Source organism: Fonsecaea multimorphosa (assembly GCF_000836435.1).
Source record: "Fonsecaea multimorphosa CBS 102226 unplaced genomic scaffold supercont1.3, whole genome shotgun sequence".
Lineage (NCBI taxonomy): Eukaryota > Fungi > Ascomycota > Eurotiomycetes > Chaetothyriales > Herpotrichiellaceae > Fonsecaea > Fonsecaea multimorphosa.
In genome coordinates, this window is record NW_015971637.1 from 1,736,410 (window position 1) to 1,762,912 (window position 26,503).

The 26,503-nt window shown below is 52.0% G+C and overlaps 12 protein-coding genes across 12 annotated transcripts; 8 read left to right on the forward strand and 4 right to left on the reverse strand.

Moving 5' to 3' along the window:
• Positions 1–304: 304 nt before the first annotated feature.
• Positions 305–604, forward strand: Z520_02437 (uncharacterized protein; the record flags this gene model as incomplete). The annotated part of the gene is made up of 1 exon (XM_016772951.1): positions 305–604. One exon carries the CDS (start codon positions 305–307, stop codon positions 602–604), a length of 300 nt encoding a protein of 99 aa, XP_016636421.1.
• Positions 605–673: 69 nt separating this feature from the next.
• Positions 674–1,558, reverse strand: Z520_02438 (uncharacterized protein; the record flags this gene model as incomplete). The annotated part of the gene is made up of 1 exon (XM_016772952.1): positions 674–1,558. One exon carries the CDS (start codon positions 1,556–1,558, stop codon positions 674–676), a length of 885 nt encoding a protein of 294 aa, XP_016636422.1.
• Positions 1,559–2,521: 963 nt separating this feature from the next.
• Positions 2,522–6,667, forward strand: Z520_02439 (uncharacterized protein; the record flags this gene model as incomplete). Its single annotated transcript, XM_016772953.1, has 1 exon — positions 2,522–6,667. The coding sequence occupies one exon, from the start codon at positions 2,522–2,524 to the stop codon at positions 6,665–6,667; it is 4,146 nt and encodes a 1,381-aa protein (XP_016636423.1).
• Positions 6,668–7,480: 813 nt separating this feature from the next.
• On the reverse strand, positions 7,481–8,968 carry Z520_02440 (uncharacterized protein; the record flags this gene model as incomplete). The annotated part of the gene is made up of 1 exon (XM_016772954.1): positions 7,481–8,968. The coding sequence occupies one exon, from the start codon at positions 8,966–8,968 to the stop codon at positions 7,481–7,483; it is 1,488 nt and encodes a 495-aa protein (XP_016636424.1).
• A 1,365-nt stretch (positions 8,969–10,333) lies between these two features.
• On the forward strand, positions 10,334–11,527 carry Z520_02441 (uncharacterized protein; the record flags this gene model as incomplete). Its single annotated transcript, XM_016772955.1, has 3 exons — positions 10,334–10,703; positions 10,768–11,161; positions 11,272–11,527. The coding sequence occupies 3 exons, from the start codon at positions 10,334–10,336 to the stop codon at positions 11,525–11,527; spliced, it is 1,020 nt and encodes a 339-aa protein (XP_016636425.1).
• A 776-nt stretch (positions 11,528–12,303) lies between these two features.
• Z520_02442 (uncharacterized protein) lies at positions 12,304–14,108 on the forward strand (the record flags this gene model as incomplete). The annotated part of the gene is made up of 3 exons (XM_016772956.1): positions 12,304–12,519; positions 12,578–13,407; positions 13,484–14,108. 3 exons carry the CDS (start codon positions 12,304–12,306, stop codon positions 14,106–14,108), a joined length of 1,671 nt encoding a protein of 556 aa, XP_016636426.1.
• A 2,508-nt stretch (positions 14,109–16,616) lies between these two features.
• On the forward strand, positions 16,617–17,302 carry Z520_02443 (uncharacterized protein; the record flags this gene model as incomplete). The annotated part of the gene is made up of 2 exons (XM_016772957.1): positions 16,617–16,711; positions 16,756–17,302. The coding sequence occupies 2 exons, from the start codon at positions 16,617–16,619 to the stop codon at positions 17,300–17,302; spliced, it is 642 nt and encodes a 213-aa protein (XP_016636427.1).
• Positions 17,303–17,933: 631 nt separating this feature from the next.
• Positions 17,934–18,415, forward strand: Z520_02444 (40S ribosomal protein S21; the record flags this gene model as incomplete). The annotated part of the gene is made up of 2 exons (XM_016772958.1): positions 17,934–17,965; positions 18,181–18,415. 2 exons carry the CDS (start codon positions 17,934–17,936, stop codon positions 18,413–18,415), a joined length of 267 nt encoding a protein of 88 aa, XP_016636428.1.
• Positions 18,416–19,310: 895 nt separating this feature from the next.
• On the reverse strand, positions 19,311–20,929 carry Z520_02445 (uncharacterized protein; the record flags this gene model as incomplete). The annotated part of the gene is made up of 2 exons (XM_016772959.1): positions 19,311–19,404; positions 19,455–20,929. 2 exons carry the CDS (start codon positions 20,927–20,929, stop codon positions 19,311–19,313), a joined length of 1,569 nt encoding a protein of 522 aa, XP_016636429.1.
• Positions 20,930–21,369: 440 nt separating this feature from the next.
• On the reverse strand, positions 21,370–22,824 carry Z520_02446 (uncharacterized protein; the record flags this gene model as incomplete). The annotated part of the gene is made up of 1 exon (XM_016772960.1): positions 21,370–22,824. One exon carries the CDS (start codon positions 22,822–22,824, stop codon positions 21,370–21,372), a length of 1,455 nt encoding a protein of 484 aa, XP_016636430.1.
• A 705-nt stretch (positions 22,825–23,529) lies between these two features.
• Z520_02447 (uncharacterized protein) lies at positions 23,530–24,712 on the forward strand (the record flags this gene model as incomplete). Its single annotated transcript, XM_016772961.1, has 2 exons — positions 23,530–24,106; positions 24,135–24,712. 2 exons carry the CDS (start codon positions 23,530–23,532, stop codon positions 24,710–24,712), a joined length of 1,155 nt encoding a protein of 384 aa, XP_016636431.1.
• A 536-nt stretch (positions 24,713–25,248) lies between these two features.
• Positions 25,249–26,391, forward strand: Z520_02448 (uncharacterized protein; the record flags this gene model as incomplete). Its single annotated transcript, XM_016772962.1, has 1 exon — positions 25,249–26,391. One exon carries the CDS (start codon positions 25,249–25,251, stop codon positions 26,389–26,391), a length of 1,143 nt encoding a protein of 380 aa, XP_016636432.1.
• Positions 26,392–26,503: the final 112 nt, after the last annotated feature.

The following is a 26,503-nucleotide window of genomic DNA, read 5'->3' on the forward strand; positions in this document are numbered from 1 at the left end:
CTCCGTTCTATCCGCTCATAGGCATACTCGTTGCTCATACGGTACAATGTTTGGGATTTCTACAACCATACTATACAACCCTACTACACCTAGGTATTGTTATACTATTCCGCTTCGCTCTGACTCGACTCTGCGCGGACGTATTATTTGAGCCTATCCTCGGCGTTTTGAGAAGGATCCATCTTGACCAACTGTCAACCGTCAGCCCATCTACTTATACATCTCCCTCTGTTTTCCTCAAGCCGTTCTTCCAAACAATCTAACCATCCATTGGTCAGTCAGTCAATCGTTCGGATCGGTCTTGATGGCGACCTTCCTCTCCGTCGGCAACGGCGTGGTCGCCAAAGACGGCGTGGCCGAGGGCGAAGCCGCGCAGTACGCCGCCCTCAAACGCACGGTTCTCGAGGAACAGGAGCGCAAGAAGCAAGAGGAACGTGAGAGGCGGGTCAGTCTGGGATTGCCGCCCGAGATGACGCGGAAGGAGAAGAAGGAGGTCAGGAGGAAGGAGAAGGAGAGGAGGAAATCAGAGGCCGTCACACAGAGGGACAGGGAAGGCGGAGGAAGTGGGAGGAGGGTGCTGGGGATGCTGTGTTTTGGTCCTTAAGGGATGGATGTATGCAGTTCCTCTAAGGTTTTCTTATTATTTTCTGTTAAGCGCGCTTTCTGCAGACGTTTACAGCCGGCTAGGCATCCTCACAGCGCCGTCGAGTCGAATGACAAACCCATTCAGCATGGGATTCTCCACAATCTCTTTGACAAGACGGGCGAATTCATGGCCTTGACCCATGCGCATTGGGTATTGGATCATCTCGGTATTCATTCCTGCACGCGATCCTGTGCTGCCTTTTGATTTCTCGGCCCCCTCTTTCTTTGCTGGTTCTGATTTCTGTCCTTGTTTCGGCTGAGGCTTCTTCGGCTGCATGGTCATGCCAGTCTGGAATACACCAGGTGCAATCCCCATGACTCGAATTCCCGCCTTTTGGCCCAGCTCGCGCGCCAGGGGGAGGACGATGCTGCGGACTGCACCTTTACTTGCACTGTAAGCTAGCTGACCGATTTGGCCTTCATATGCCGCGACAGACGAGACGACGACCACTATCCCTCGCTCACCGTCAGGACCCCATGGTTTGTTAAGAGCCATGTGCGGTAGGGCCAGGCGGATCAGATCAACCGTGCCCCGAAGGTTGATAGCCAAGGTGCGATCAAAGCCAGACATGTCCATGTATTTGACACTTTCATGGGTCGCCGAGGGGTCCTGTTTTGGAAGAGCCAATGCTGCCGTGCCGATACCTGCGGAACAGATGACACCGGACAGCGGTTTTGTGGTCTCCTGAATCCATCTTAGAGTATTTTGCAAGGCTGATTGTAGCGACTCGGTAGATCCAACGTTTGTCTTTGTGAAGAGGATTCGGGATGGGTCAAGGGAGGCTTCTGAGGGCGGAGGGTTAAGATCGAGAATGGAGACGTTGGCGCCGTGTTGGAGGAAGATGACGGTGGTTGCGAGACCCAGGCCAGAAGAGCCTCCGCTCACGATGAAGGTGCGGTCCTTGATCTGCATGATTGCTCTAGACTTGGAGGAATATGAAGTCCAAAGTTGAGGATGGAAGGACAGAGGAGGGAGGAATTTAAAACGCCGAAGGGACCTACCTCGGTTCGGGCGTTGAAGTTCATGTGCTTGTTGCGGTCATACCCTCACTGCGCCGACACAATGTCAAACCCGTACTGATCCTGTGGGAGAGAATCCTCTGCCTGTTCTCTTGAACAGGACTTCGGGGTAATTGCTTGTAGTGTGGCAGGAAGGGTCGCTGGAGCTTCAGTGGTGATCCCCCCTTTGCCGAACAGAGCACCGTGTCGAACAGTTGTGTAACCAGCGACAAATCTAAATAAAGGTGCCAGCACGTGATTGTACAGTTCGGGTGCCGGTGATGGTCATGGCGCCGCCACAGTTGGTAACAGCGCCCCTTAAGCTTTACCCGCACCAGTCACCCACCACTAGTCGCCGCCGGGCGGTCTGAGCGTGTGAGCAACTGCCCGCTGCCCGCAGCCCACAGCCTGCCGTCTTGGATCTGCACACTTGTGGGCGCGGAGGCTGACCCTGAAACATTCCTGATTGTCCCAAGGATGCCGTCAATCAATCCTCACCTCTGACTTGGGATGACAACTTGGAAGTCGACGGGACACTCTGTTACTCTGGGAGCCAAAGTGCAGAACGTTGACACACACAGTCAGAACAGCTTGAGCGCATGATCAATACCTAGATACTCCGTACTGATCTGACCTGTCACGTCACTGTGGTCCCGTTGACTGCACACAAGTTCACACGCCAAATTTCCCCCGCCCCCAAGCCTCAAGCACAATCAATCTCCAAGTGAACCAGGCTGATCTGCTCCGACCACCTACTCCTGTCTGCAAACCCCCTCAAATTCAGCCTTGAGCAGGATACCGAGTACATTATTTCACCTTCCTCTGCTTCTTGCGTGCGGCCCTTCAGAAGACATCAAATTCATGACCATTACGCCATATGTCCCTTTCTTCCAGCCACTCGAAACCGCTGCCCACCCGGAGCGTCCACAGTCTCAGAAATGGAGGAAGAACCTCTAGAGACTCCTCCAGGGTCCGCCGGAAATCTATCACCGCGAACGATGCCTACCTCTACGCTCTACGAGTGGCCTACCTGTCGTACTTGCTCCAGCCCCGTAAAACCAGGAAGAAACATGTCGAGACCCGGCCTGCGGTCAATCGCACAAGCACTTCCCATTCCTTCAATGACCTGATGAAAGATTTTACCATGGTTCGAGATGCGAAGAGCGCAAGGTTCCCCCATGACTTCATTAAAGAGCTGGAAAAGAGGCTGCAGGGCATCCTGATGGGCAAGGAGAAGCGGCAGGAATACCACGAGCCTGTGGTCAAGAGAGTCTTTGCCATATTCCTCAATACTCTGTCCGATCCTGCTTTCAAAAAGCGCATGGAGGCGGATCGGAGGGCTGAAGATCTGGTACTAATCTTCTTCTCCACCGCCACCAAGGAGTTACAGAAGGGCCATCCTGCGGGAGACGATGCTGTCAAGCGTCTGGTTGATCGCCACGTCGCCCTCTTCGTTCGACTTCTTTCACTGATTCTCAAGGATCGTGACTGGGCCAAGGACAAACCTGACTTGGCCGTTCGTTTGCAAACTCTCGAGTCCAAGTTGCTGAAGGGGGACGAGAATCTAGCCACATCGCAAGCAAATGGGGAATGGACCACCATCGAGGAGGTGGTTCCTCTCACCTATGAGGTCAAAGACATGCCTCTGGTTCAGGTAGTGGGGCGCATCTTTGGCTTGACCAATACTATGGTGCAGTCCGACATTACAAAGAACAAGCCGGTATGGACAGAAAAGGCAGCCCTTCAGGACCTAAAGACGTACCAGCAGCACCTCACCCTGGGGACGAAGTTGACCTTGAATTCCCACGACTTCGACACCCAAGAAGCATACGAGAGCTGGAAAAGGAGTGAAGGGCCAGACCTTTCCCAATTGATGCTGGCCATCATCCAGTCGAATCCCGAGTTGGCCAAAAGCACTCCGGGCGGCGCTTTGCCCCAGTTCAACCCCAACAATGAGCCTTCTAGTCCCTCAGATTCTCATTATGCCGAACTCTCGAGAGCCATCTCGCAGTCGGGGGATTCTTCTTCCTACGTATTGGATCTGCCGGCAGATCTAAGCTCTCTTAATCTCCATGCGGGCGACTCCTCTCAGCTTGACGACAATGCCGCTCAAATCTATACTTTTATACCTCCCGACCCGAGAGCCATGTTTCGATATGTTATGCTTCAAGCCCTTAATCATGACCTGAACGATACGGTGAATGGCAGTGCTAGCGGTCCAGAAGGCGGCCGCTTGTTCTCCAAGGAGACTACAGAGCTGTTGAATGAAGTTGCTTTGAGATGGCGAATACCCAAATTCACTCGTATTGTCCTCTTTCTGGATGTCGTCCGTGAGAAATTTGTGGAGAACCAGCTCAGTCTGGAAATGCTCGATGCTGCCTTCAACTATGTCAAGGAGCCTTTGCAGGATGACAACAAGAACAAAAGGAGTTCTTTGATAATGAGTTCGACCCTATACGATCGAAATAATTGGACTGTCGCCGATTTCGCCATGATGGGCCGGCTCCTCAACGCTATCTATGAGACACTACTGCGAGATCTGTACGAAGTTATCATGACGTCCTATGCCGACAAGGCCCAGCTGCCAAGGTTGGGGGTCATTATGGCAGTCATAGACGAGCATATTCGCAGCGACCCGAATTTCAATCAGAGCCCCGAAGACTTCGAGAACTTCAAGAATGCTGCCATTGACGGGTTAGCAACGGAGGCGCGGAAGATGTACGACGCACTTCTAGACCGCGAACTTCCCCAAGAAAATGAAAAGTGGGAATTTTATCACATCCAACAATTGGCAAAAGCTGTGTTGAAGCTTGCAGAAAAGGTGCAGAAGAGGTTCAGAAAGAACCCAGAAATCCTTGGTATCAATCCGTTGATGATACTGGTCAACTGTACTCTTCCGGCGTTTGCAGAGGACTCAAAAGCAATGGTGGAGCAAATTCTGAGCGTCGCCCAGAGAGACGGATTTGAGGTCGCCATCCAGGATGGGTTTGATTTGTACAAAGAGTTGAGCGAGTTCCGCCGCGTCCACGCTGATGCCTTACCGCACGTCCCTTTTCCCTACAAAATCGAAGATCTACTGGCTGATTTCGTCTGGCGCTGGATTAAGACCACGGAGACACAAGTTATCGGGTGGGTCGAGAATGCCGTCAAACAAGATGAGTTCAAGGTCAGGACGCAAGTGCCGAACCAGACGCCCACTGAGGACGAGCGCCACTCAACTTCTGTTCTCGATATCTTCAGTTCTTTCAACCAAGTCATCAACCAAGTCAGCGAACTCAACTGGGACGACGATCTGAGCTACGCAAAATTTATGACGGCGCTTTCGAAGGCTATTGGCCAGGGTGTTTCGAGGTATTGCGAATTGCTCGACCAGATGTTCAATAAAGAGATGGACAGATTGACTCCTGAACAAGAAGCTGCTGCAAATATGACGAGACAGGAGAAATGGGTTCAACTAGCCAAAGACACCTGGAACCAGAAAGAGAGGGTTGAGCCTTTTAACTTCTACCCGGAATCCTTCGTCAAACTCAACGACATCCTGTTCGCCATTCAACAGTGGGACAAACTGGAGACCGAGGTCAACGTTGATGCTTGTGCCGAAGTTATCAAAAAGTATGCTCCGCCACTAGCGCAACGGCCCAAAAAGACATCAAATTATGTTTTCACCATCAAAATCGTGGAAGCTGAAGATCTCAAAGCCTGTGATGTGAACGGACTCAGCGATCCCTATGTCGTCCTGACAGATGAATATCAGAAGCGGCTGTTCAAGAGCAGGATCGTCTATCGGAACTTGAATCCACGATGGGACGAATCCGTGGACATCACTACGCAAGGGCCCCTCAATCTCATTGCAACAGTCTGGGATTGGGACGCCATGGGCGATCACGACTACGTTGGGAGAACTTCGCTCAAGTTAGATCCTGCACATTTTAGCGACTTCTTGCCTCGAGAATACTGGCTAGACCTTGATACCCAAGGACGAGTCATGGTCCGCGTCAGCATGGAGGGCGAGCGGGACGACATTCAGTTCTACTTTGGCAAGGCATTCAGAAGTCTTCAGCGGGCCCAGCGGGACATGACCCGAAAGATTACTGACAAACTTTCGGCGTATATCAATCATTGTCTCTCCCGACGTGCACTCAGATCTTTACTCAACCGGGGCATCTCTATGGCCAACGTGTCTGCCAACGTCTCGTCGTTCTTCGCGCGAAACCGAGCATCGGTAGTCCCGACTACAACCATGCCAACTGAGGCTGAGATCGTAAATGCCCTGAAACCGCTCTTCGACTATTTCGACGACAACTTTGCCATCATGCAACAAACATTGACGTCGGAAGCGATGATTGCAGTCATGACACGTATCTGGAAAGAAGTTCTCGTCACCGTCGAAGCTCTCCTTGTCCCGCCATTGTCAGACAAACCCTCCCAACAAAAAGCCCTCACGCAACAAGAACTTGATATCGTCTTCAAATGGCTACAATCTCTTCTTGAATTCTTCAACGCCGTCGATGAAGAGACCGGAGAAGCAAATGGCGTGCCTCTCAACGTACTGAAGAGTCCGAAGTATCACGAACTGCAAATGCTCAATTTCTTTTATTTTGAGCCGACGGAATCTCTCATCCGTGAATCTGAACGGATGGCCAGCGCAACAGCTGCAAATCAACAAATGCATCGCTCAAGATTTTCTGCCCCTGCCAATCTGAGCAATCACCTTGGCGCGGGCGGTCTCCTAGACCCTGGCAATCTCGCGGGAGCGCGCCGAGCTAAGAGCATTTTGCTCTCCCGTAACCTGGGCACGAAACGCAAAGCCAAAGAAGAAAAATGGAAGGCCGCTCAAGCGGAACCGAATGACGACATGATATTGAGGATCTTGAGAATGAGACCCGAGGCCAGCGGGTACTTGAGGGATCGGAGCAGGCAGAAGGAGAGGCTTGCAGCGGCGGCGGCCGCTGAGATGATCGTGAGACAGAGTCTTCTGAGTGGAGGTGGCAGGATGACAGGACCATCAGTGATAAGAAGGTAGCCAACAAAAAGGGGGGCTCAAATCATTCGTGCTTAGGAAGGGCGGAAATGGACGAAGAATGAGTAATGAGGCTGAATTAAGATTGTTTTTGCGTCACGACAGGCATGTGGCTGGGTCACGATGGATTTGTTTCTCGATTTTGTCCTCGTTCGGCGCGCAGTCGCATACTTCTGGGTCAGGGAAACGGTGTATAGGTGCATTGGCAGAAATCCATGGGGACCATGGCGGAGTTCTAGGAGGCATCCGGTAATGGTCACGGCGCGACGGAATCCACGAAGTCAAGATAATTATATGTACCCTGGTCCCAGCTCGCAAAGTCGAGCGGGCATCGACTGGGGATCCGATTCCTTGCAGAACATGTTCAAGATACTGTATCTGTTTTTCTCGCGATTTCTGGATTCGGCCATGTTTAGACTGCCCCGATATGAAATAATAATAATATATGCAGCGTCTTTTGTCCTTTTTCTGGGTTTTGATTTGACCGTCGCCTATTGGGGGAGCCGTGCATGGACTGTTTGAGTCTAGATGGGGCGGAATCATATATACAGTTCAATGAGAGGTTCCTCTTTTAAAATTTTAAAAAAAAAATATACTATGTAATCTTCAATCGAACTTGTATAACGCTCCTAGAATCGAGATGTGTTCATCAGACACTAGAGGAAAGACAGATACCTAATTTACCACTACGCGAAGAGATATCGCATGCTTTTCTTCATACAGAGCAGGGAAATTTCAGTCCCCGGGAAGCTCAACACCGCAGAAAATCAATCTAACGCCACCCCAAGGCTATTCTTCTCCTGGTGAAAACGATATTCATCCGGAAACAGCCTTGACCATCTCCAACGACTCCCCTATGCGGCCGTATTTGGAGAAGATGAGATCGGCGAGGTAGTACGTGCGGGCCTTCCATGGCCCGCGGTCGCCCGTCTTGGGGAGGTCTTTTTCTGCCCTGTTGAGGTACGTGGAGTTGAGGTCGAGGAACTTCCGAGGCTGAATGGTGGTGTCGGGCTGCTTGCGCGGGATGACTGCGTCGATGGTCTTGCGGCGCATCATGCGCAGGAGGCGCGTGAGGAACAAAGACGAGGCGTCGGCGCCGAGTGTCCAGGAGGCGTTGGTGTAGCCCAGGAGAAAAGCGGCGTTGGGGAGGTCTTGCATCAGCACCATGTGCCACATGAGCTTGCCCGCCAGGTCGAAGGGGGTGCCGTCGACGGTGACGCGGATGCCGCCGCCCAGGCGTAGCTTGAGGCCCGTGGCCGTGACGATGATGTCGGCGGGGAGTGTCTCGCCTGATTGGAGATGGATGCCGTCGGCTTGCACGGTGTCGATCAGGTCTGTTTTCACCTCGGCCTTGCCGCTGCGCAGCGCTTTGAAGAAGTCCCCGTCCGGACACAGACACAGGCGTTGGTCCCAGGGATTGTATCGCGGCGAGAAGTGCGGGTCCACCTTCACGGTGTCCGGGATCTGTTGTTGCACGCCGTGCAGGAGCCGCCGCCGCGTGAAGTTGGGGAAGTTGCGGCAGAACAGGTAGAAGAGCCGCGTTTTGACGATCAGCTGGAACCGCGTGAGCAGCGACACGATCCTTGCGGGAAGAATCGCGGCCAATAAACCCGACTTGGTCTTGGAGCGGTTGGGCATCGAGACGATGTACGAGGGGCTGCGTTGCAGCATTGTCACTTTTGCCGCGGTCCGGGCCATCGACGGCAGCAGCGTGATGGCCGTCGCGCCACTCCCGATGATCACGACTTTCTTGTCCGAGTAGTCGAGCTCCTGGGGCCAGAATTGCGGGTGCACCACGGGGCCCTGGAACCGGTCGATGCCCGGGATTTCTGTCTGCAGCGGCGTGTCGTAGTCGTAGTATCCCGTGCCGAAGATCAGGAACCGCGTCACAAACGCCGTCACCGCGCCCTTGTATTCCACGGCCAGAGTCCACAGCTTGTCCGCGGATGAGTACGAGGCGGAGCGCACCTTGTGGTGATACAGAATGTGTCGATCGATGCCGTACAGACGCGCCGAGTCGTTCATGTAGCTCCTGATGGCCGACGCCTCGGCGATGGGGTTGGGCTGGTTCCACGGGTGCCACGAGAAGCCAAACGTGAACAGGTCCGAGTCAGACCGGATGCCTGGGTAGCGGAACAGGTCCCATGTGCCCCCCATTTCGCCCCGACCTTCGAGGATGACATAGTTGTGATCTGGCAGCTGCGTCTGGAGCCGATACGCTGCATTTATACCAGATATCCCGGCGCCGATGATAAGGACGTCGACAAAGTTCTCCTTTCCGCTTGCCGTGGTGGGATCGTGCATTGTGGGATGAGAGACAAAAGGTTGTGGGACGAGATCGCTGGAGGTGAAAACAAGAAAACGAAAAGGTTAGTTACTTACTCAAGGGGTTTTTTTTTTTTTTTTTGCGACAAGCCTGGGTATGTTCATGATATGTCTTTTCTTTATCTTTATCTTCCTGAATCTGGAGCGCCCCCCGGAGCCTGATGGTCTCTGGGCCGAGGCATATCAGGGCAATATGGGTCCAATGAGAGGCATGGACGGAAGTTTGGTCAATGGCGAACTGGCTCCTTGAGGGCGAATTGGGTCGGAAGAAGCCGCTGACAAAGGGAAAACAGTATGAATGGACTCTTAGTGCGGGATTGTGGGTGATATTCTGCACAAAGCTACCCGTATCTTGACCTCGACCGGAAACCGGGGATTCTTTCAGAGTTACCGGTAATTGGCGAGCTGATGAGGGCGGGCTAGTGGCTGTGAGCCTGCGTATCAAGTTGGTCCGAGCAAGGTCAAAAGGCGGACGACGCATTTACAAGACCAAGATAAAGGAGAAGACACCGCGGGTTGAAAAGGGGAAACAACGATAGTGTTACATACGAGTACTCGGTAGAAGTTCCAGGGACTCGGTCCTGCGTATTTCGTATTTGTCTACTAGGTACTTCCGAGAGGCAACCACCGAGACTATTCCCAATCAAACCTATGACCGAGACGTTTCTTTGTGCTTGAGCCTAGGCAGTTTCCCATGGTCCTCGAGGATCGCCGAAGGGGTCAATCTTGTCTTCTCCCTTCAGTGTCCCGCATTCGTCATACCAAATAAGGCGCTGACTCTACTCAGCCAGGCACCAAGGGTTCGCATCTGCCGAATTCCTTCGACGGGTGGTGTCGTCAAATGACATTGGGAAAGGTACATGAGACCAGTGTAGAGTATTGAGTAGAGAAAGGTCAACACTAGAGGACAACTACTCCTGCCTATGCTTGTCGCAGGGAATACTGCATATGTCCTAGTCAATGCATTCCTCCCCCATTCGGTTTCTCTGAACAAGGCCACGAATGAAAAGTTGACCTCGACCGGTTCGATATGAAGCCGGTTCGGACTAGCTTTTTCGGGGGTAAATGGAATGGATTTCCGAAGCTCAACCGTACGCAGGATACGAGGAGCCCCTCTGCTCGTACCCCTGATTCTGGCCTCGGTTCATCCTCGTGAAAGGCGACCAATGTGGCGGCCTGAAATAGGCTTGATCTGACGAGAGCGCTGTCATGTTGATTGCGACAGCCTCGTCGCGATACAGGACTGTTTAAATCTCTGGGGAAAGGACCCCGCGAGCACCTAAAAGCTCCTTTTCTGGGGGAATCAAATGCTCAGCGCACAGGGAGCTTTCCAAGTCTCATACAATGGTGTCTATTTTCAAAGCAACGGCTCTCGAGCCACTGGTCACCGGGACGTTGTTGTATTCGTTGCCTAGGCTTCCTCCATCACTTCTTGAGCGGCTCCCTCAAAGCCTTCACAGTGTTGTTCAGTCGCCACGAACAGCCACCGCGCTTACTTTTCTCTTCATCCTCGGAATCCTGAGGAAGGCCAACAATTTCCTATCACGACGGGCGATCAACAACTGGACGCGGACCGACCGCTGGGATGCAAGTAAAGAGCTCGTCCTAGTCACCGGAGGCGCCAGCGGTATAGGCGAGAAAGTCACTGCGGGCCTGGCGGCACGGGGTGTCAAGGTGGTTATCCTCGACGTCAATGCGCCAAAGACACCACTGCGTTAGTTACACCGGAGCTTTTCTAACCTGCTTGTATATTGCCACGGCTGACCGGCAGTTTGCAGCGCCAAACGTCGCCTTCTTCCAAGTCAACATCACATCCTCGGACGCTGTGAGAGATGTGGCGAACGAAATCCGCAAGACGTATGGACACCCGACTGTCCTCGTCAACAACGCAGGCGTCGGCGAGGGAGGCACGATCCTGAGCGGGTCGGAAGCAAGTATCCGACGCACGTTCGACGTCAACACCATCTGCCATTTCGTCCTTGTGAAGGAATTCCTCCCCGAGATGGTCCGTAACAACCACGGCCATGTGGTCACCGTGGCGAGCATGGCCAGCTTCGCAACGGCCGGGAACATGATCGCCTATGCTTGTTCCAAGGCTAGCGCGCTCGCTTTCCACGAAGGGCTCGGCCAGGAGCTGAGATACTGGTACAACGCTCCCAAAGTCCGCACTAGGTACGTCAATCTTGAGCTCATGAACCCATATTCCTCCCCCCTCGATGCTCGCAGGGCGCAGCGATTATATGTGGAGGGAGCATATTTACTGATCGAAAACCTCCAAACAGCATTGTCCATCCTAGCTGGGTCGCTACGCCAATGACACAGCCCTTACAAGATGCCGACGAAGGCTTTCGACGGTCGGCCATGCGAGTCGAAACAGTCGCGGACGCCATCGTCAAGCAAATCATCTCGGGCAGCAGTGGTCAGATTATCCTCCCGGCTTCCCTGTCCAATGCGGCACTCATCAGAGCGCTGCCCTTCTGGATCCAGGAGGCTGTGCGAGGCGATGTCACCAAGATGCTAAAGCGCACAGGAGCTTAGGCGCTGGGGGGTTTTGTGCTTATTCTGTTGATTTGGGGACGGAGATCGTAGGGGAAACGACTGGCACGGCCTCGAGAGCGCAGCTGTTTATGTAGAAACCGGAGATGACAAACCGACGAGATAATAACTACTCGGTGCCATAGACATCCTGTTTGTCTTCCTGACTCGCTTCCCCGCTGGATTTGGTATCATCGACCTCGCATGAAAGTGCTGGACATTGTTTATCAAACATCCGACTCGGCCGAGGCGGGTGGCCAGGCCACGCATGAATCTGACAGTGGTCGTAAGCGACAACTATTCAACTCTGCTCCTTTACGCGCACCTGGCTTTGTGGGAACGATCTTGACGCCCCTGCAGATAAATGATAGAAAACCCCGTCAGACACGAACATGAGCATCCCAGGGATCTAGGCATCTAAGCATCTACAGATCCCACAGTGTCGAAAAAGAATGCGGGGCATCGGCCTAAATTTGCCCCGTCAAAACCCATGTTTGGTGTCTTTGGGGGGTCGTTGGTGCCGCGGCTCTATTTCGACCTCTTGGATTCAAGCGACGGCTCGGACGACCCAGGCTTGCTGACTACGTGTACAGATTCCGCTTTGAGCATTCCTCACCTTTGCGTAGGAGTTTGTCGTATGTCGTATGTCGTAGAATCGAACGTGACATTGATGGCAGTGACGTGAAGCCTTAGGAGACTCTGTATAGACTTGGGACATCTCTGTTTATATCAACGACGGCTCTTTTTTTCCCACTCTTTCTGTCTTCTAGTCGCGCACCATGGCTTTCAACATTCCCACGCCGTTACTGCTGGTGTTCTCTGCAGCGCTGCAGGCGGCGGTGTTGCTTGCAGTGGCTCCCCAGTATTCCCCTGTCGATGGCTTCAACCTGGCCTTTCTCTGCTTCGCGCTGATCAACTTTGCATCGTGGTTCTTCTATCTTCTGTTCATCTACCCGAACTTCCTCAGCCCGCTTCGAGATCTTCCAAATGCCCCAGTAAGTCCTGGATATCCCCGCCGGTCCAGGGCGGCAGGGTTAATCTTTTTATATTTAGGGCGCTTATCCCATCATCGGGCATGCTTTGTCGCAATTCAAGCCCCCGCGAGGCGCCGACTATCAGAGATGGACTCGCGAAATCCCCAATGACGGGCTCATTCGCCTCAGAGGCTTCATGGAAGGCGACACGGTGCTGGTGACCGGCCCCAAGGCCCTGGCCGAGATCCTGGTCACCCGGTCGTACGAGTTCCCCAAGGCGGACAGGGACCGGGTCTTTCTCCGTCGCTTGATCGGTGACGGCCTGGTCGCGGCCGAGGGCGACCAACACAAGCACCAGCGCAAGCACAGCATGCCCAGCTTTGCGTTTCGCCAGATCAAGCTCCTGTACACTCTGTTCTGGGAGAAGTCTGTCAAGATGACCCAGGTCATAGATGCCGAAGCCTTCGGGCCGGAGAGTGGGCACGGAGGTGCCGAAAGCCTGCCGCCTGGGGCGGTGGACATTGAGTACTACGCCCCGAAAACAACGTTGGACATTATCGGTGTGGCGGGCTTGGGCCGAGACTTCAACACGCTAGGCAACTCGGACGACGAGATGGTCAAAATATATGAAGAGCTGGTGCACCCTTCTGTGGGCCGACAGATCCACGCAGCCGTGTCCCTGCTTGGAAGCAGTGAGCTTGCTTCGTTGCTCTGCCGCCCCGTCGCCCGCGAATATGATATGCTCAATGCCCAGCTGAGACTCATATGCAGGCAGTTTGTGCGAGAAAAGCGAGAAAGAATGAAGGATTCTCAAGACCAAGCCATCGACACCCTGGCCTCGTTGATCAAGTCAGACGTATTCTCGGATGAAGAGCTTGTAGACCAACTTTTGACCATCATAGCGGCTGGGTGAGTGCGAATTCTCTTCTCCACTAGCTTGTGGGCAAACTTCAGGACAACTGAGATCACTAACATCTCCAATCAGCCATGAAACGACCTCCTCGAGCTTCACATGGGTGACGTATCTTCTTGCGCTGCATCCCGACATTCAGTCCCGCCTTCGCGCAGAAATCCAAGCTGCAATCCCGAACGGATTCTCGCCTACCAACTCCGAGGACACGAGCATAGCTTCGGTGCTGGAATCACTGCCTCTACTCAACGGCGTCTGCAGTGAGAGCCTCCGTGTGCTGCCCGCCGTGCCGGTCACAATGAGGACAACAAAGCGAGATACTACCGTGATAGGACACCTAGTTGCCGCAGGCACCAGGTTTATCATGTCTCCTTGGGCCGTCAACAATGATCCCGAGTTATGGGGTCCCGACGCCCACGAGTTCAAGCCGGAAAGATGGATCGATCTCGAGACCGGAAAGCCAAATCAGACGGGCGGCGCGTCGACCAATTATGCAACCCTGACATTCCTCCACGGCCAGCGGAGTTGTATCGGGCAGAATTTCGCACGAGCCGAGCTGAGGGCAATGGTGGCTGCGTTTGCCGGGGCTTTCGAATGGGCCCTTCTCAATCCAAATGAAAAAGTCGTACCGGCTGGAGTCATCACATCGAAACCAAGAGACGGCTTGAAGGTGACGCTGAAGAGAGTAAAGTCGTGGTAGAGAGAGAGCATCTTTGGAAATCTCCGTTGAGTGTTTGTGTTAGTTAAACACATTTCTGTATGTAAGCTTCTTTGCAGCAACGCCAGCAGCTTTATGGCTCCATACCTAGGTACCTACCTGGTAGGTAGGTGAAAAGTCAATGGAGTAGACTCCAGCTCATGTTCACCGCTGAGCCGCTCCTGCCTGTGGACTTCCTCGTACACAAGAGCAGGGAAGGACCATCGGATTAGACTTCAGAGCAAGAACCTCTGGATCGGCAGCGCCTTGGCTTCCCAGTTACTTGAAGTCCAACTCTGGGTCTGGCTAGGGGCCCCCTTGAGCCCCGTAAGCCCGCACGTACCCCCCCGCGCCTCCTACTAGCCCCAGCAAGCCCCGTGAGCTCCCCACCGTGAGCCTACTAGCCCCTTAAATCTGGTTCTCCAGGTAAACGATCATACCCACGTACGTACGTACTTACCTGTAGAAACGCGGGGATACCTACCTAAGTACCTACGCGCTCTTGATATCTGATCCAAGAACTGACCACTCCGCAATACACATGTCGACAGACAATTTCCTGCGAACATGTGAAAACTGCCGTGTCAGGAAGGTTCGCTGCAGTAAGCTCCTACCAGTGCTTCACGACACCTCCGTTTATGAATGTGTCGGGCGCTCTTTGTTGACCGTCTGCAGGACGTCCCCCCGGAGATGCAGCCTGCTTGAACTGCCAGGTAAAATTCCTTTCAACTTCACATAGAGCCGGTCCTCTTCCTGACTTTTGATTGGCAATGTACAGAGAAGGCGAGAGAACTGTCACGTTTCTCGCGACATGAGGCGACAACGAGAGCGACGAAATGGTACGAATGGAAAAGGACCCGACAGCTGAGAGAAGATACTGAGCCGAGGCTGTGATTGCAGGTGAAGGACGACAGCCAAGTCCCTCACGGTATCAAGAGGTCCATGTCTGGGACATCTGCCCTCAAGCAGAACAGCATGCCACAGATCCTGTACCACCAAATCCGGATGTTGAATCCACACAGCAACCTTCGCCAGCGTTGAGCGAAAACAACCTTTTTATTGATCAATTGCTTCACCATGACCGCGGAGTGGTCGGTAAAAGAACAAACCAGAAGAGACTGTTTGAGGTGAGCTTGGCTATATCCGAATTCTCTACGATAGGCGAACAAGCTGAACGGCACCTTAGGCCGATGAAAACTATGGTACTCAATGGCCCCTTCCCAAGTTGAAACATCATTGTCTGACAAGGTATGAAGCGACCTGTTCGAGCTACTGTGTCTTTAGCGAATCGAGGTTGGAGTCGTTGGCCCGAGTCCTCGGTCATGGCAGGGTCGGGCAAATGATCGATGAAGTGCGCTCGGACGTGACTGAGCGTCTCGAAAATGCCACCAAGACTTTCTGGAGTCCAGGTGCGACGGTATTGCGGAGAGACGCTGCCCTATCTCAAGACTTGAGAGAAGAGTATATCCAAGGTGAACTCCGTTCTGTCCTTGTACCGCGGACTTGCTCACATAGGCGTGCTTTCAGCATATTTCCGTTACGTACATCCCGTGTATCCATTCCTTGACCGGCCATCGTTTCTTCAAGAAGTCTCCGGACTTCAGTTCGGCCAGGTTCTGTCGAATGCCTCGGAATGGTCCGCCCTATATAATACTGTACTTGCCCTTGGCTGCCAATACCACGGCAGAGGGGCCTTCTTTCCAGGCAAGGGTCTGGCATGGCACTTTTTTATGAAGGCGCGGGAGTGTTTCCCGAAACTTTTGGGACCAAGGCCAACGCTGCTGCGTGTACAAGTGAGTCAGGTTCTTTTGAGATATAATTCCATTGCTAACAAGTAAAGACTATCACCGCAATGGTAGGGCTATATTGGTGGCTTCACTACAGCAGAGGGAAAGCTGATAAAAATTTCAGGCAATCTTCTCGCAAAACATGAGTTCTTTCCAGTTTAAAGAGGACTTTATTTCAGAAGCTGCTAGGCTGGCGATGTGTCTTCGGCTGCACAAGTCAGATCGGGTCGATGAATCCAGAACTTTTTGGGTGATATACCAACTCGAGAAGTCTTGGTGTTTCCAAAATTCGAGGACCTCTGTACGCCACCAATGCCATTTGCATGATTACTGGAGCTTACTCTCTAGCTAGCTCATCGCCGATTTTGACATTGACTGTCTACCACCAATAACGCCGGAGTCTATACGCAGTGACCATGACTGGGTTTTAAGCAGCGCACGACTGGCCAGGTTGTTATCGGTCTGTTACGAGGAACTTTTCTCCGTCCAAGCAACGATGTATACTGTGGACCAGAAGCGGAGCAAGATTGAGTCTGTCTATAAGGCACTTTGCGCCTGGAAGGGGAGCCTTCCTGCGTACTGTAGGCCCGAAGATATTACTTGCATGCCAGACGGACAAAGCCCACAGTCCCGAGCCGTTTTGATTCATCTCAAATTTACTTACTATAGCGTCGTTATTGCACTTGCAAGGCTGGCAATCCACTGTGGAACCAAAGATCTGCCAATGTTTGGCACTGGCGAGGTCATGCTTGGGCACGCTGCAAGGGCAATCTTGGGATTTACGAATTTCATCGATCTCAAGACATATACTTCGCTTTGGTAAGCTGTACTACATAGGTCTTGGGAAACGCTAATCGTGGCAGGACATTAGCCACTATGCCTCTCGCCGCCATGTTAATTGTGTTTGACCTTGTCATTCAAGACCCTACCAGTCAAGACGCCAAAACCAACCTTCTCTTTCTGGACATGGCATCTGGCTACTTTAGTCGCCTCGAGCATGTGACCGACGCTGCCATGCAAACCTCTCGGCTTTCCGAGTTTACCCAGATTGCGAGAGAGTACCATCGGAGCGAAGTCCTGAAACTGCAAACAGATCAGAGCGATCCATCTGAATTCCCAGGTCAACAGACGGGGTCATTATTGCTCGGCCAATCGACGATAAGCAGGGCAGGCCTCATGGATTCGGAAACGAATGGCGGTCTGCCACCGCGCCACGATGCTGCTGAAATCCAATCACCACAAGGTGTGCAAGCTCGCGAGGTAGGAATGTCAGGGATAGGCGAAGTTCCTATACCGACTGCGGTGCTCGGCGGTCCCATGTCCCATCTGCAAATGGCTGGCGGACAATTCAGCTTTGAGGACTTGTTTAACGCAGCCATCTTGCCATTTGAGCATCAACAAGCATGGTGATAGCTTCAAAGAAACACCTGAATGGGACAGATAGTCCTCCAACTCAGCCGACGAAGCCATTGAACATGACGGTTCTCGTCAAATAGTGCCAGCTAGCGGGTTCCCTGACGACCTTTCCACCCGCGGTGGGGGAGAACAGTTGGGGCTTAGCATACGAGGATGGAAATACACTTGAACATGACATAATAATTTCAGAAGGCCGGCTGATATCACGTCTCTTCTCTCGGCATAAGTATATTATTGCCAAAGTCACAGGAGGCATGGACGTATCTAGAGTACGGTGCCTACCTAGGTAGGTAGGAATGTAGTGAATGTTTTGCAAAGCGTCGACGGGACGGACGTCGAGGACTTTTCACAAACTTCGCTTTATACCTTTTACTCCCAAGTACAATTACGGCGCATCTCTTCCGAGGCCAAGTGCAGATATCTTGGCAGATCGGCCTCGCAGTCTCCGACCCACTGGCAACGCACATTTGACGATTATTTTCCCCGCGGGCGCCTTTATCGAACGAGTAACTGAAACCACGAATTCTTCCTACCCTCGCCATCACCTAGAGACACACACCACACTTTTCCAGCATTGTTACGAGAGAAAGATAATAGCCGCATCCTAGCATCGATCAAAGTCACCATGGAGAACGAGAAGGGCGAAATCGTCGATCTGTAAGCGTTTTCCCATGTCCCTCACATCCCTACTTCTGAGAAAGTTTCTCTGCCATCACACACACAATGGCACACAAAACGGGACTTTTGTGTGCGCGGAGAGAGGACCCCCATCCGTCACCTCTGTTCCTCTCTTCATTTTATTTCCGTGCCTTTGTGTGTCTCTTTTCTATCCCAAATTCCAGGTGCGCTGACCATCTTACCTATTTAAACAGCTACGTGCCCCGCAAATGCAGCGCGACCAACCGCATCATCAAGGCCAAGGACCACGCATCCGTGCAGATCTCGGTGGGCAAGGTGGACGAGAACGGCCGGTACACGGGCGAGAACCAGGTGTACGCGCTGTGCGGGTTCGTGCGGTCCCGGGCCGAGAGCGACGACAGCTTGAACCGGTTGGCGCAGAAGGACGGGTTCTTGAAGAGTGTCTGGAGCGCGCAGGCGACGAGATAAAAGATTTACCACTCTTTTGACAAATGGGATGGTTGAGAGAGGGTGGGAGGGAAGGAGTATGAGGGGAACACAATCATCATGAAAGGGGCGGAGCCAGAGAGTGAAAAATACAGAGGCGAGGCGAGGCTCCCATTGAAGTCTTATGCAGCCCCGTCAGAGCCTCTCTTAGGCAAAGCGATACGCGCAGCACGTTCAACGACACAAGGCCTTTTGTTGTGGTTGTCTGTGGGACAGGTGATGAAAACGCAAATCAATTCCGCAAGGCGAAGCGATGAAAACTCTCGCGTGCTTGCTTGGTTGGACCGGGCAGACATCATGGTTCAATTCTGTGCATGACCACCTGCAGCATGAATAGAAATGCAAGAACTGGGACAGCCCAGAAGAAAACAATACAGAAACAATTCACCACCTTTGTTCCACACCCGCGCCCGCGCGCGCGTGGCTATTCTTCTTCCCTCTAACCCAAGGACTAGAGATCCATACCTATGAAACTACAAAATGTGCCACCCGTATCTGTGCTCTGACTCTCGATCTCGGAAAATAAAATCACAGCTCTTCAGAAGGCGGCGTTGAGGGCTCAATGTTCGGCTGATTGTATGTACGATTTATGATCTCTACTTCCACAGTCATGGTAGAGGGAGTCTGCGGAAGCCTTGATGTGCCGGTTAAGGGGAATTGACCGCTTTCAACGGAAGCAAAAGGAGGAAAAGGATAAACAGGGAGCCATAAGGAAAAGATGAAGAGGCAATTGGGTATCATTTCTAGCCTTCTCTTCTTGGGAATCTAGAACCTTTTTTGAGGCGATGCTCCTTTCAAGTTGCAACACACATATCTTGAGCGCGTAGGATCCACGTGTCTTCGTACATGCTAATTTGTCGCTCGTGGGAAAATGTTTCTAATCTTTGTGTAAGCGGACAGCGGGATTCTGTTCAATGAAGTTGAGGTCGACTTTGTGTCCCAGGAGTTCCCGAATGTTGTTGACGCCATACCTGTTTCACAAACATTAGCATATCGACAGCTCGAAAGATCGAAAACTCACTTGATCATGGTCGGTCGCTCCAAACTCAAGCCCCAACCATATATCCGCATATCCTTTGGTAAGCCCATGGGCTCCAGCATTTCCGGCCTGAACATGCCGCTGTTTCCGATTTCGACCCATTTCTTCAATCCCTCGTGGTAGCTGAAGATTTCCATGCTCGGCTCTGTGTAAGGGTTGTATGCGGGCTTGAACCTCAGGTTTTTGATCCCCATCTTGCCGAAGAAGACTTCCATGAAACCGATCAATCCGCCCAAAGTCAGGCCCCAGTCAGCAATCACACCTTCCACCTGGTGGAATTCCGCAAGATGGGTTTGGTCGACTGTCTCATTTCGGAAGACCCGGTCGATGGAAAAGTACCGCGCTGGCCGAGGGTTCAGGGCGAGTTTGTGGAGCATGTATGTAGAAATTGCTGTGGTGTGAGTCCGCAAAACAAGTCGCAAAGACTCATCTTCAGACCATGGGTATCTGTAACCTATTGACCCGAATTTCCCATTCTCATGAACGGCACGGACATCATCCCAATATTTCTTGAAGTCCAAGGCTTTTTCTTTCGACTTTGTTCTCTTATGTGAGGGTGAAGGTGTGGGTTTCTCCCCAGGGGCTGGAGGTTCTGGATCTTCCCGAGGAGGATCGGCTCTTGCAGGATCCGAGATATAGAACGTGTCTTGAAGATCGCGAGCAGGGTGTTGTTGAGGAACATAGAGAGCATCAAAATTCCAGAATCCGGTCTCCACATATCGATTTGTCGGCATCTCCTCGAATCCCATCTCAAAGAAGATCTCTCTGAACTCTTGACGCACTTTGTTGAGAGGGTGAAGAGCTCCGGATGGCGTGGGTGCTCCTTTTGCTTTGAAGTTGTATGGTTTCAATTGCACGGTCTTCCAAGCCCCAGACGCCAGCATTTCTGCAGTCAGATCTGCTTCTTCCTTGACAAATTCTGTCGAGAATTTAGGGCCCTTGGAGATTTTGAAGTCGACGGTTTTCTGCTCTGCCACATACTTCCTTTTCTTGAAGTCTGCCACAATTTTGGGGTTGTCTAGGGCTTTCCTGGACTGGATCTCCCGTAGTTGTTCTTGCACCTCGTCTTGGATCTTGTCCGTAATTGCTTTGAGGGTGTCCCCATCCTTCTTGATCCACTTTAATTTGAAAGCATCTCCCGAACCGAACTTGGCCACATTTGCGTCGCCTACAGCGGTGGGTAAATCTTTGATCTTCAGTCCTTCTAATGCTGCCCGGACTGCCTCGAAGACCCTGGCGCCATTGCTTCCATTTTCTGCGATGTCATGTCCTTCTTTTGTGAGAACAAGTTCTAACCGATCAATTTGCTCCGCTTGAATGAATTCTCTCGACCGTAATTTGTCGACCGCGGACTTGACACTGACAAAGGTGGCATTGGGAAAGATGTCCGATGTGACAACGGGACCGTCTGTGGAGTTCAGGACGTCGAGGACTTTCGTGGTTAAATCCTCTGCCATGATTGCGTCCGCCGAGGGGACCTGATAGGACGACAGCAAGGACAAGAAGAGAAGGCGGTTGCGAGAAGAATTATGGTCGAGTTCACCCAATTCTGACTCCAAGTTCTGGAGAGAAATGACTCCAAAATGCGGCGAGCGGGCGAGTCCTGATTGGTTTAGAGGTCAATGCCGCTTTAGCTGCTCAGCCTTGTAACCACAGCCTTCTGTCAAGGACAGGCAGGTCGCCAGTAGAGAAGACAAACTAAATCTATTCCATATATTGTACATAAAAAGATGCTGTACTAGGTGGTAGATGTAACGTGGCAAAGTATCCGACCTAAGTGACAACAGCTATGGCTCTATCGCCTCAAGTACTCCAGTCCCGGTGGATTCTTGATGTGCCTGTGATCTCACTACATTTTGTAAATCATATACCTGGCAAGTGCAGGAGCCACTGTTGTCTAGACACGCCTCTGGTCTTCCATCTCAGCCGGTGTATTCTGCTCAAGTTTCGGCTTCCAGGCTTTGCCAAACATGATTTGGAACAGGACAAGGCCTCCCAGTATCAGCAAGACACCAGTCAATAACGTAAAAGTCCATCCAACATGAATACTGTTGACCAGAGGCCCAATTACAGCAGTTCCACCCGCTCCCAACAAACAGCGGACCAGGTTTAGAGAAGCTGTCGCGGAAGCACTCTGGGTATGATGGATGTCGACAAGGTAGGTCGAGATGACACTTTGGAGTGAAATGGCGGCCCACCCGAGGACAAAAAAGCAGATAATGGGCACAGAGATGTGGACACGTTGGTCGACGGTCCACCCAAAAACCAGCACGGAGACACATTCGAGTGCACTCCAGATCCAGACAGTCCTCAGCCGGGCCTTTTCAATCGGAACGCGCTGTTCATCGCCATCATATTTGCGTAGAATCCTCTTATAGTCATAGTCGAGGAATCTGCCGACCAGAATGGTTCCGATAATGGATCCTGCGCCATTGGCGAGGAAGATTAGACCAACTTGGATTTCTGATGTGTTGTAGTTGTGTTGGACGAGCGTGGAAACAGCGGTGAGAACCATTTGCCACACTGTATAGTGGAGAGCGACGTAGAATATCGCGCAAAAGGTTTTTATATGCAATAGGATCTTTGCTGGACCCAAAAAGTCAATTCGTTTCGGCGCTGGTTTCTCATCTTCTGCCCTGGCAATGTTTTGCCTGAAATGCTTCCTTCTCTGATAGAGTGCCAGAGGGGACAGTGCATATCTCTTTGGTTCTTCCGATCCGTTTCCCACCATCGACCTCAGTGTCTCAGGCAGGATCAGCACAATGACGAGGACACAGACTCCGCCGTATATCGTCAGAAACCAGAATACTGATCTCCAACCCATTTTGTCCGCCAAAACACCACCAATCACCGGGCCGATAGCGACAGGCATCAAAAGTCCACCTTGGAAGATACCCATATATCCACCTCTCTCTTCTCTTTTCGTAATGTCCCCAATGACTCCTGCACCCAATGCAATAGTGCTTGCACTCCCGGTGCTTTGGACACAACGAAGGACCAACAGTTGCGCGTAGCTTCGCGTCTCTGCAAGCCCTATACACGCTCCAAGAAATATGACGAGAGTGCACATGTAGGTAATGCGGCGGCCTTTAGTATCGGACAAGGAGCCCCAGAGAGTGGGCGACAGGCCTTGAAATATCAAATAGCATGTCACAGTGAGGTTTACGAGGCTGGTAGTGACTGAGAGGTCGTTGGCGACCTGAGGAAGAGCGGGAAAGTAGATGTTCGATGCGAAGCCGGAAAGCGTGGCCGCGAACGAGACAATCGTGACAATGAGAGCTTTTTGTGGGATTGTAAAGATTGTGTAAGGCTCCGAGGAGCTAATCTGTGTTATGGGGTCGGTTTGAGACATTTTGAATTCGATGTTGAAAGGAAACAGCATATTGCTAAGTGGCTGCACGTCCATATATGCCCACGAAATGACTCGAGCAACGCCATTTTCAGAGTGAACAGGGATGATCGGAGTTCCGAAAGCTGGGACAAAGGAAAACTGCAGAAGCCATGTACAGCCTCATTCGGGGGATCCCGAAGCAGTATCTGACGCAAGTTATGCAGAACTTACCACGGAGACTTTCATTGTCATCAAGTGTCAGAATATTCTCTATACCTCATGAGAGTTTCGACGAGTGGAGGCGAAGTGATGGACCTGGATTCCAAATTTGGTCATCGGGAGTCGCGTCTTCTGACACTCTGTCTCATGATCTGGATGGTGGGACGTGGTCCAGATTGCGGGGAAACTCGAGACAGCCAGCAAATCATTGAACCTATACCGAGAGATTCATACCTAGCTAGGAGGTGGTAGCAAGAACAACTGTGATGTTTGAATTGATCCAACGGGCAAGTGGCTCGCTAGCACTATTGAAAGCGACGAGGAGAGGTCTAAGGATCACCGAGGAAGGCAACTCACCCGAGAAGTGGGGTTATTCCCAAACAGGAAAAGCGTAGCCCCAGTGGCGACTCACTCCATCATCGGATCTCCGAAGTCATCTCGCCTCTCTGCCTCGCTGCTCCGCGTCTACAAGCCCAGTCGAGGTTGTTCGCCTGTGTGCATTGTGTCATGAGTCCGAAGGAATCCATACCCAGGAAGAAATCTTGCAATCATTGCTACAAATCAAAAGTGCGGTGCGACCTCAAAAGACCGTCTTGCACAAGATGTAGCAATCGAAACCTTGATTGCACCTATGTCGATGCGAAGCTCGCCGAAGAAGTCGCTGCAAGTCAGTCTTCTCCAGCTACCGTCGATGGGACATGGCTCTCGGACTCGCTTGCTCCAGAAACCATTAACAACGAGTTGCTGGATTTCGGCAACATCCACCTAGTATGCACCGTGGACGAACACAGAATCCGCGGCCGCTGGCTCGAGAGCCTGCTTCCTTCCGTGGATCAGCGACCGAAGCCGTTTCAGGCGTCGACGATGGCATTTGTCACGCGTGTGTTCAAGTCCTATCCTAGAATGTTTCTGACCGAGAATCATCCTCCATTCATCCACTGGTCTCAAATTGCAGACCGGGTTGCTGAGCCGTTGGCAAATTGCATGAACATAACACGCATGTGGGTGGCCCAGACCCCTGAGAGCGCTGCCATGGTCCGAGAGGTCATCGGACAGGAAATGTCGCGACTATTTCAAAAGGCAGGTACACTCATCTTCAAGACTGGTTTCAGGGCTGAGATGGGGCGAGCAGCGTGCATTTTCCGGCCACTTGGAACTCCTGGCCATATTACAGTGCTATCTTCTCTACACGATAATGCTCTTCTGCTCGGCAAATGCTGCTAGCTTGGTTGAACAAGATATCATGATCAAGCTCCAAGATTTAGCCGGCGATCTTGCAAGCAGAGGGACGCTTTGTCCTGCCGAGACGACTGGTAGCCGACCCGACTGGGAATCGTGGATTGTCGCTTCTACAAAAAGGAGAACACTCTTTGCTACCTATTTACTTGACAACCTGGTCAACTTCACTGTGGGCTCTCCATCGTTTGTTGCCGTAGAGCTCACAGGCCTCCCGGCCCCAGCGAGCAAGCCTCTTTGGAATGCGCGGGATCGCCGATCTTGGAATGCGGCCTACAATCAACAATTAGGCCTCTCGAGCGACGGAGAGCTACTCATTAATGATCTCTGGCCACAGTCTGACCCCAATCCAGCGCCGGTGCGACAGAAAAAGATCGATGATTGGCTGTCATCCGTGGATGAATTTGGTATGATGTTGTATGCGGTGACCTCTCACACCTACAATGAAGCTTGAAGATCGCTCTGCCATAGTCTATGAGAACAGCAAGGTCTTCATCGCTCTGTTTTGGGGTATAGTGCCTGTGTCAACTGGTGGTCGTCGCCTCGCCGCGGTACTGCTCCGATTACTCATACACGCCCCTGCACCAACAGCACTTGCAATAGAAAGAAACCCCGGTGCCGTTCATAAGGTATCTACCTTGTATCATGCTGGCACTTCAACCATGCGAAGCTTGTCCAAGTGGACCATTTAGTCCAGGTTATCGACTCACAGGACCAGCTGTCAATCTATTCAAGCCTGCTCGGCCGGCCGACTTAATTTAAGTACGTCTGCCACCTTGCATGTCACAATTTTGCCACATTTTCGATTGAGTGACGGAAGTTGGCAGCATGCGTGGGAGGCCACTAAAAGCCGATCAAAATGCTACTTTGGATGAAACTGTATGTACTCTGCGACATCTCAACCCACAGGCGCTAATATTCTTAATGCAGTTACGAAGAGCCCGGGGAAGGGCTGCACAGCGCCGCTATCGGCATAGGCAAGAACAAACAATGGCTGAGAATGATGCCAGAATCCAAAAGCTGGAATCCGTTGTTCAAGGAATGATCGATGCCTTTCTGGGTTTTGGAGACCACGTCACGCGATCAATGGCTGTTCCAACTATCAGTGATTCTAGAGGTTTAGGAACAGCTTATCATGAAGCCGTGGAGAAGTTCCGGAATCTGGCGGCCGAAATCGATGAAGATGTCTGCTGTTCTCAAGATCAGTCCCCCAACTCAACTTCTGGCGACTGTCAACAGGCTGTCTCTCAAAGTATCCTCCAGACGTCCAGCCGACCACAGTCGAAGCTGCTGTGGACCTCCCAGCATCCCCCGGTTTTTAAGACCAGTGTCAAGGCGGCTGACAACCCGACTCCAGAAAGCTCTTACAACATGCACAGATTCCTGTCTTCGGCAATCATATTGATGCCTAATGGGAACCCGGTACTCTCTGGGGACTATTCGGACATCAAAGAGCTCTCTTTTCCCGGGTCTTCAGTGCAGCAGAGACTCTTCCGTCATGGAATGTGGCGCAATTATCAAGCTTTGCATTGCGACGAGTTTCAGGATAAGCGATACTCCTGGTGTGACAGAGTGCATGGCTTCAGCTTTCGTCACTCAAGCAGGTCGGACCTTCTGTTTCTGACTAGACTTGGGCTCGACAAAATGATCGAAGAGAGCCATCGGAAAACGCATGGGAGACTAAATGGCCAAGCTTCTCCGCCAGAGCATGCTCCTGGCAACAGAATCTTCGACGACGAAAAGCACCACCAGCTCGCCGCTGCTATCCAAAATGACCTTGAACTTGAAGGTATCCTGTCCGATATTGTTCGGGCTGAAGAGATCGACCACCATCTGGCCAAAAAGGGGAGGACAATTCTGGACGGCAACAGACTCGAACTGCGGTTATTCCCTATAGAGGGATGCTGGTCTCATACTTCCAAAGGTCCTTCGCCCAACGAAGATATCCAGACCGTCGTTATTGATACTGAGAGATTCGTTCGAAAGCTCTGTGATGAGGCGATTTGCCTAGGTAATGGTATGGGCTTCTCGAAACACATCATCAATGACGCTATTGTCTACTCGGCACTGCATGTGAGTCAGCTCCGCAAACCATCACTTCCAAGACTGTCAAGAGGACACACCAGGGAATAGCAGGCTCTCTGGCTGGCACCTTGTCATCTTAAAACTTGAGCGCTGAACTTGACTTTGCTGCGACGTTGGAGGCATGTGTAGACCACCGTGGAAAGAAGGCTGCACGAGGATC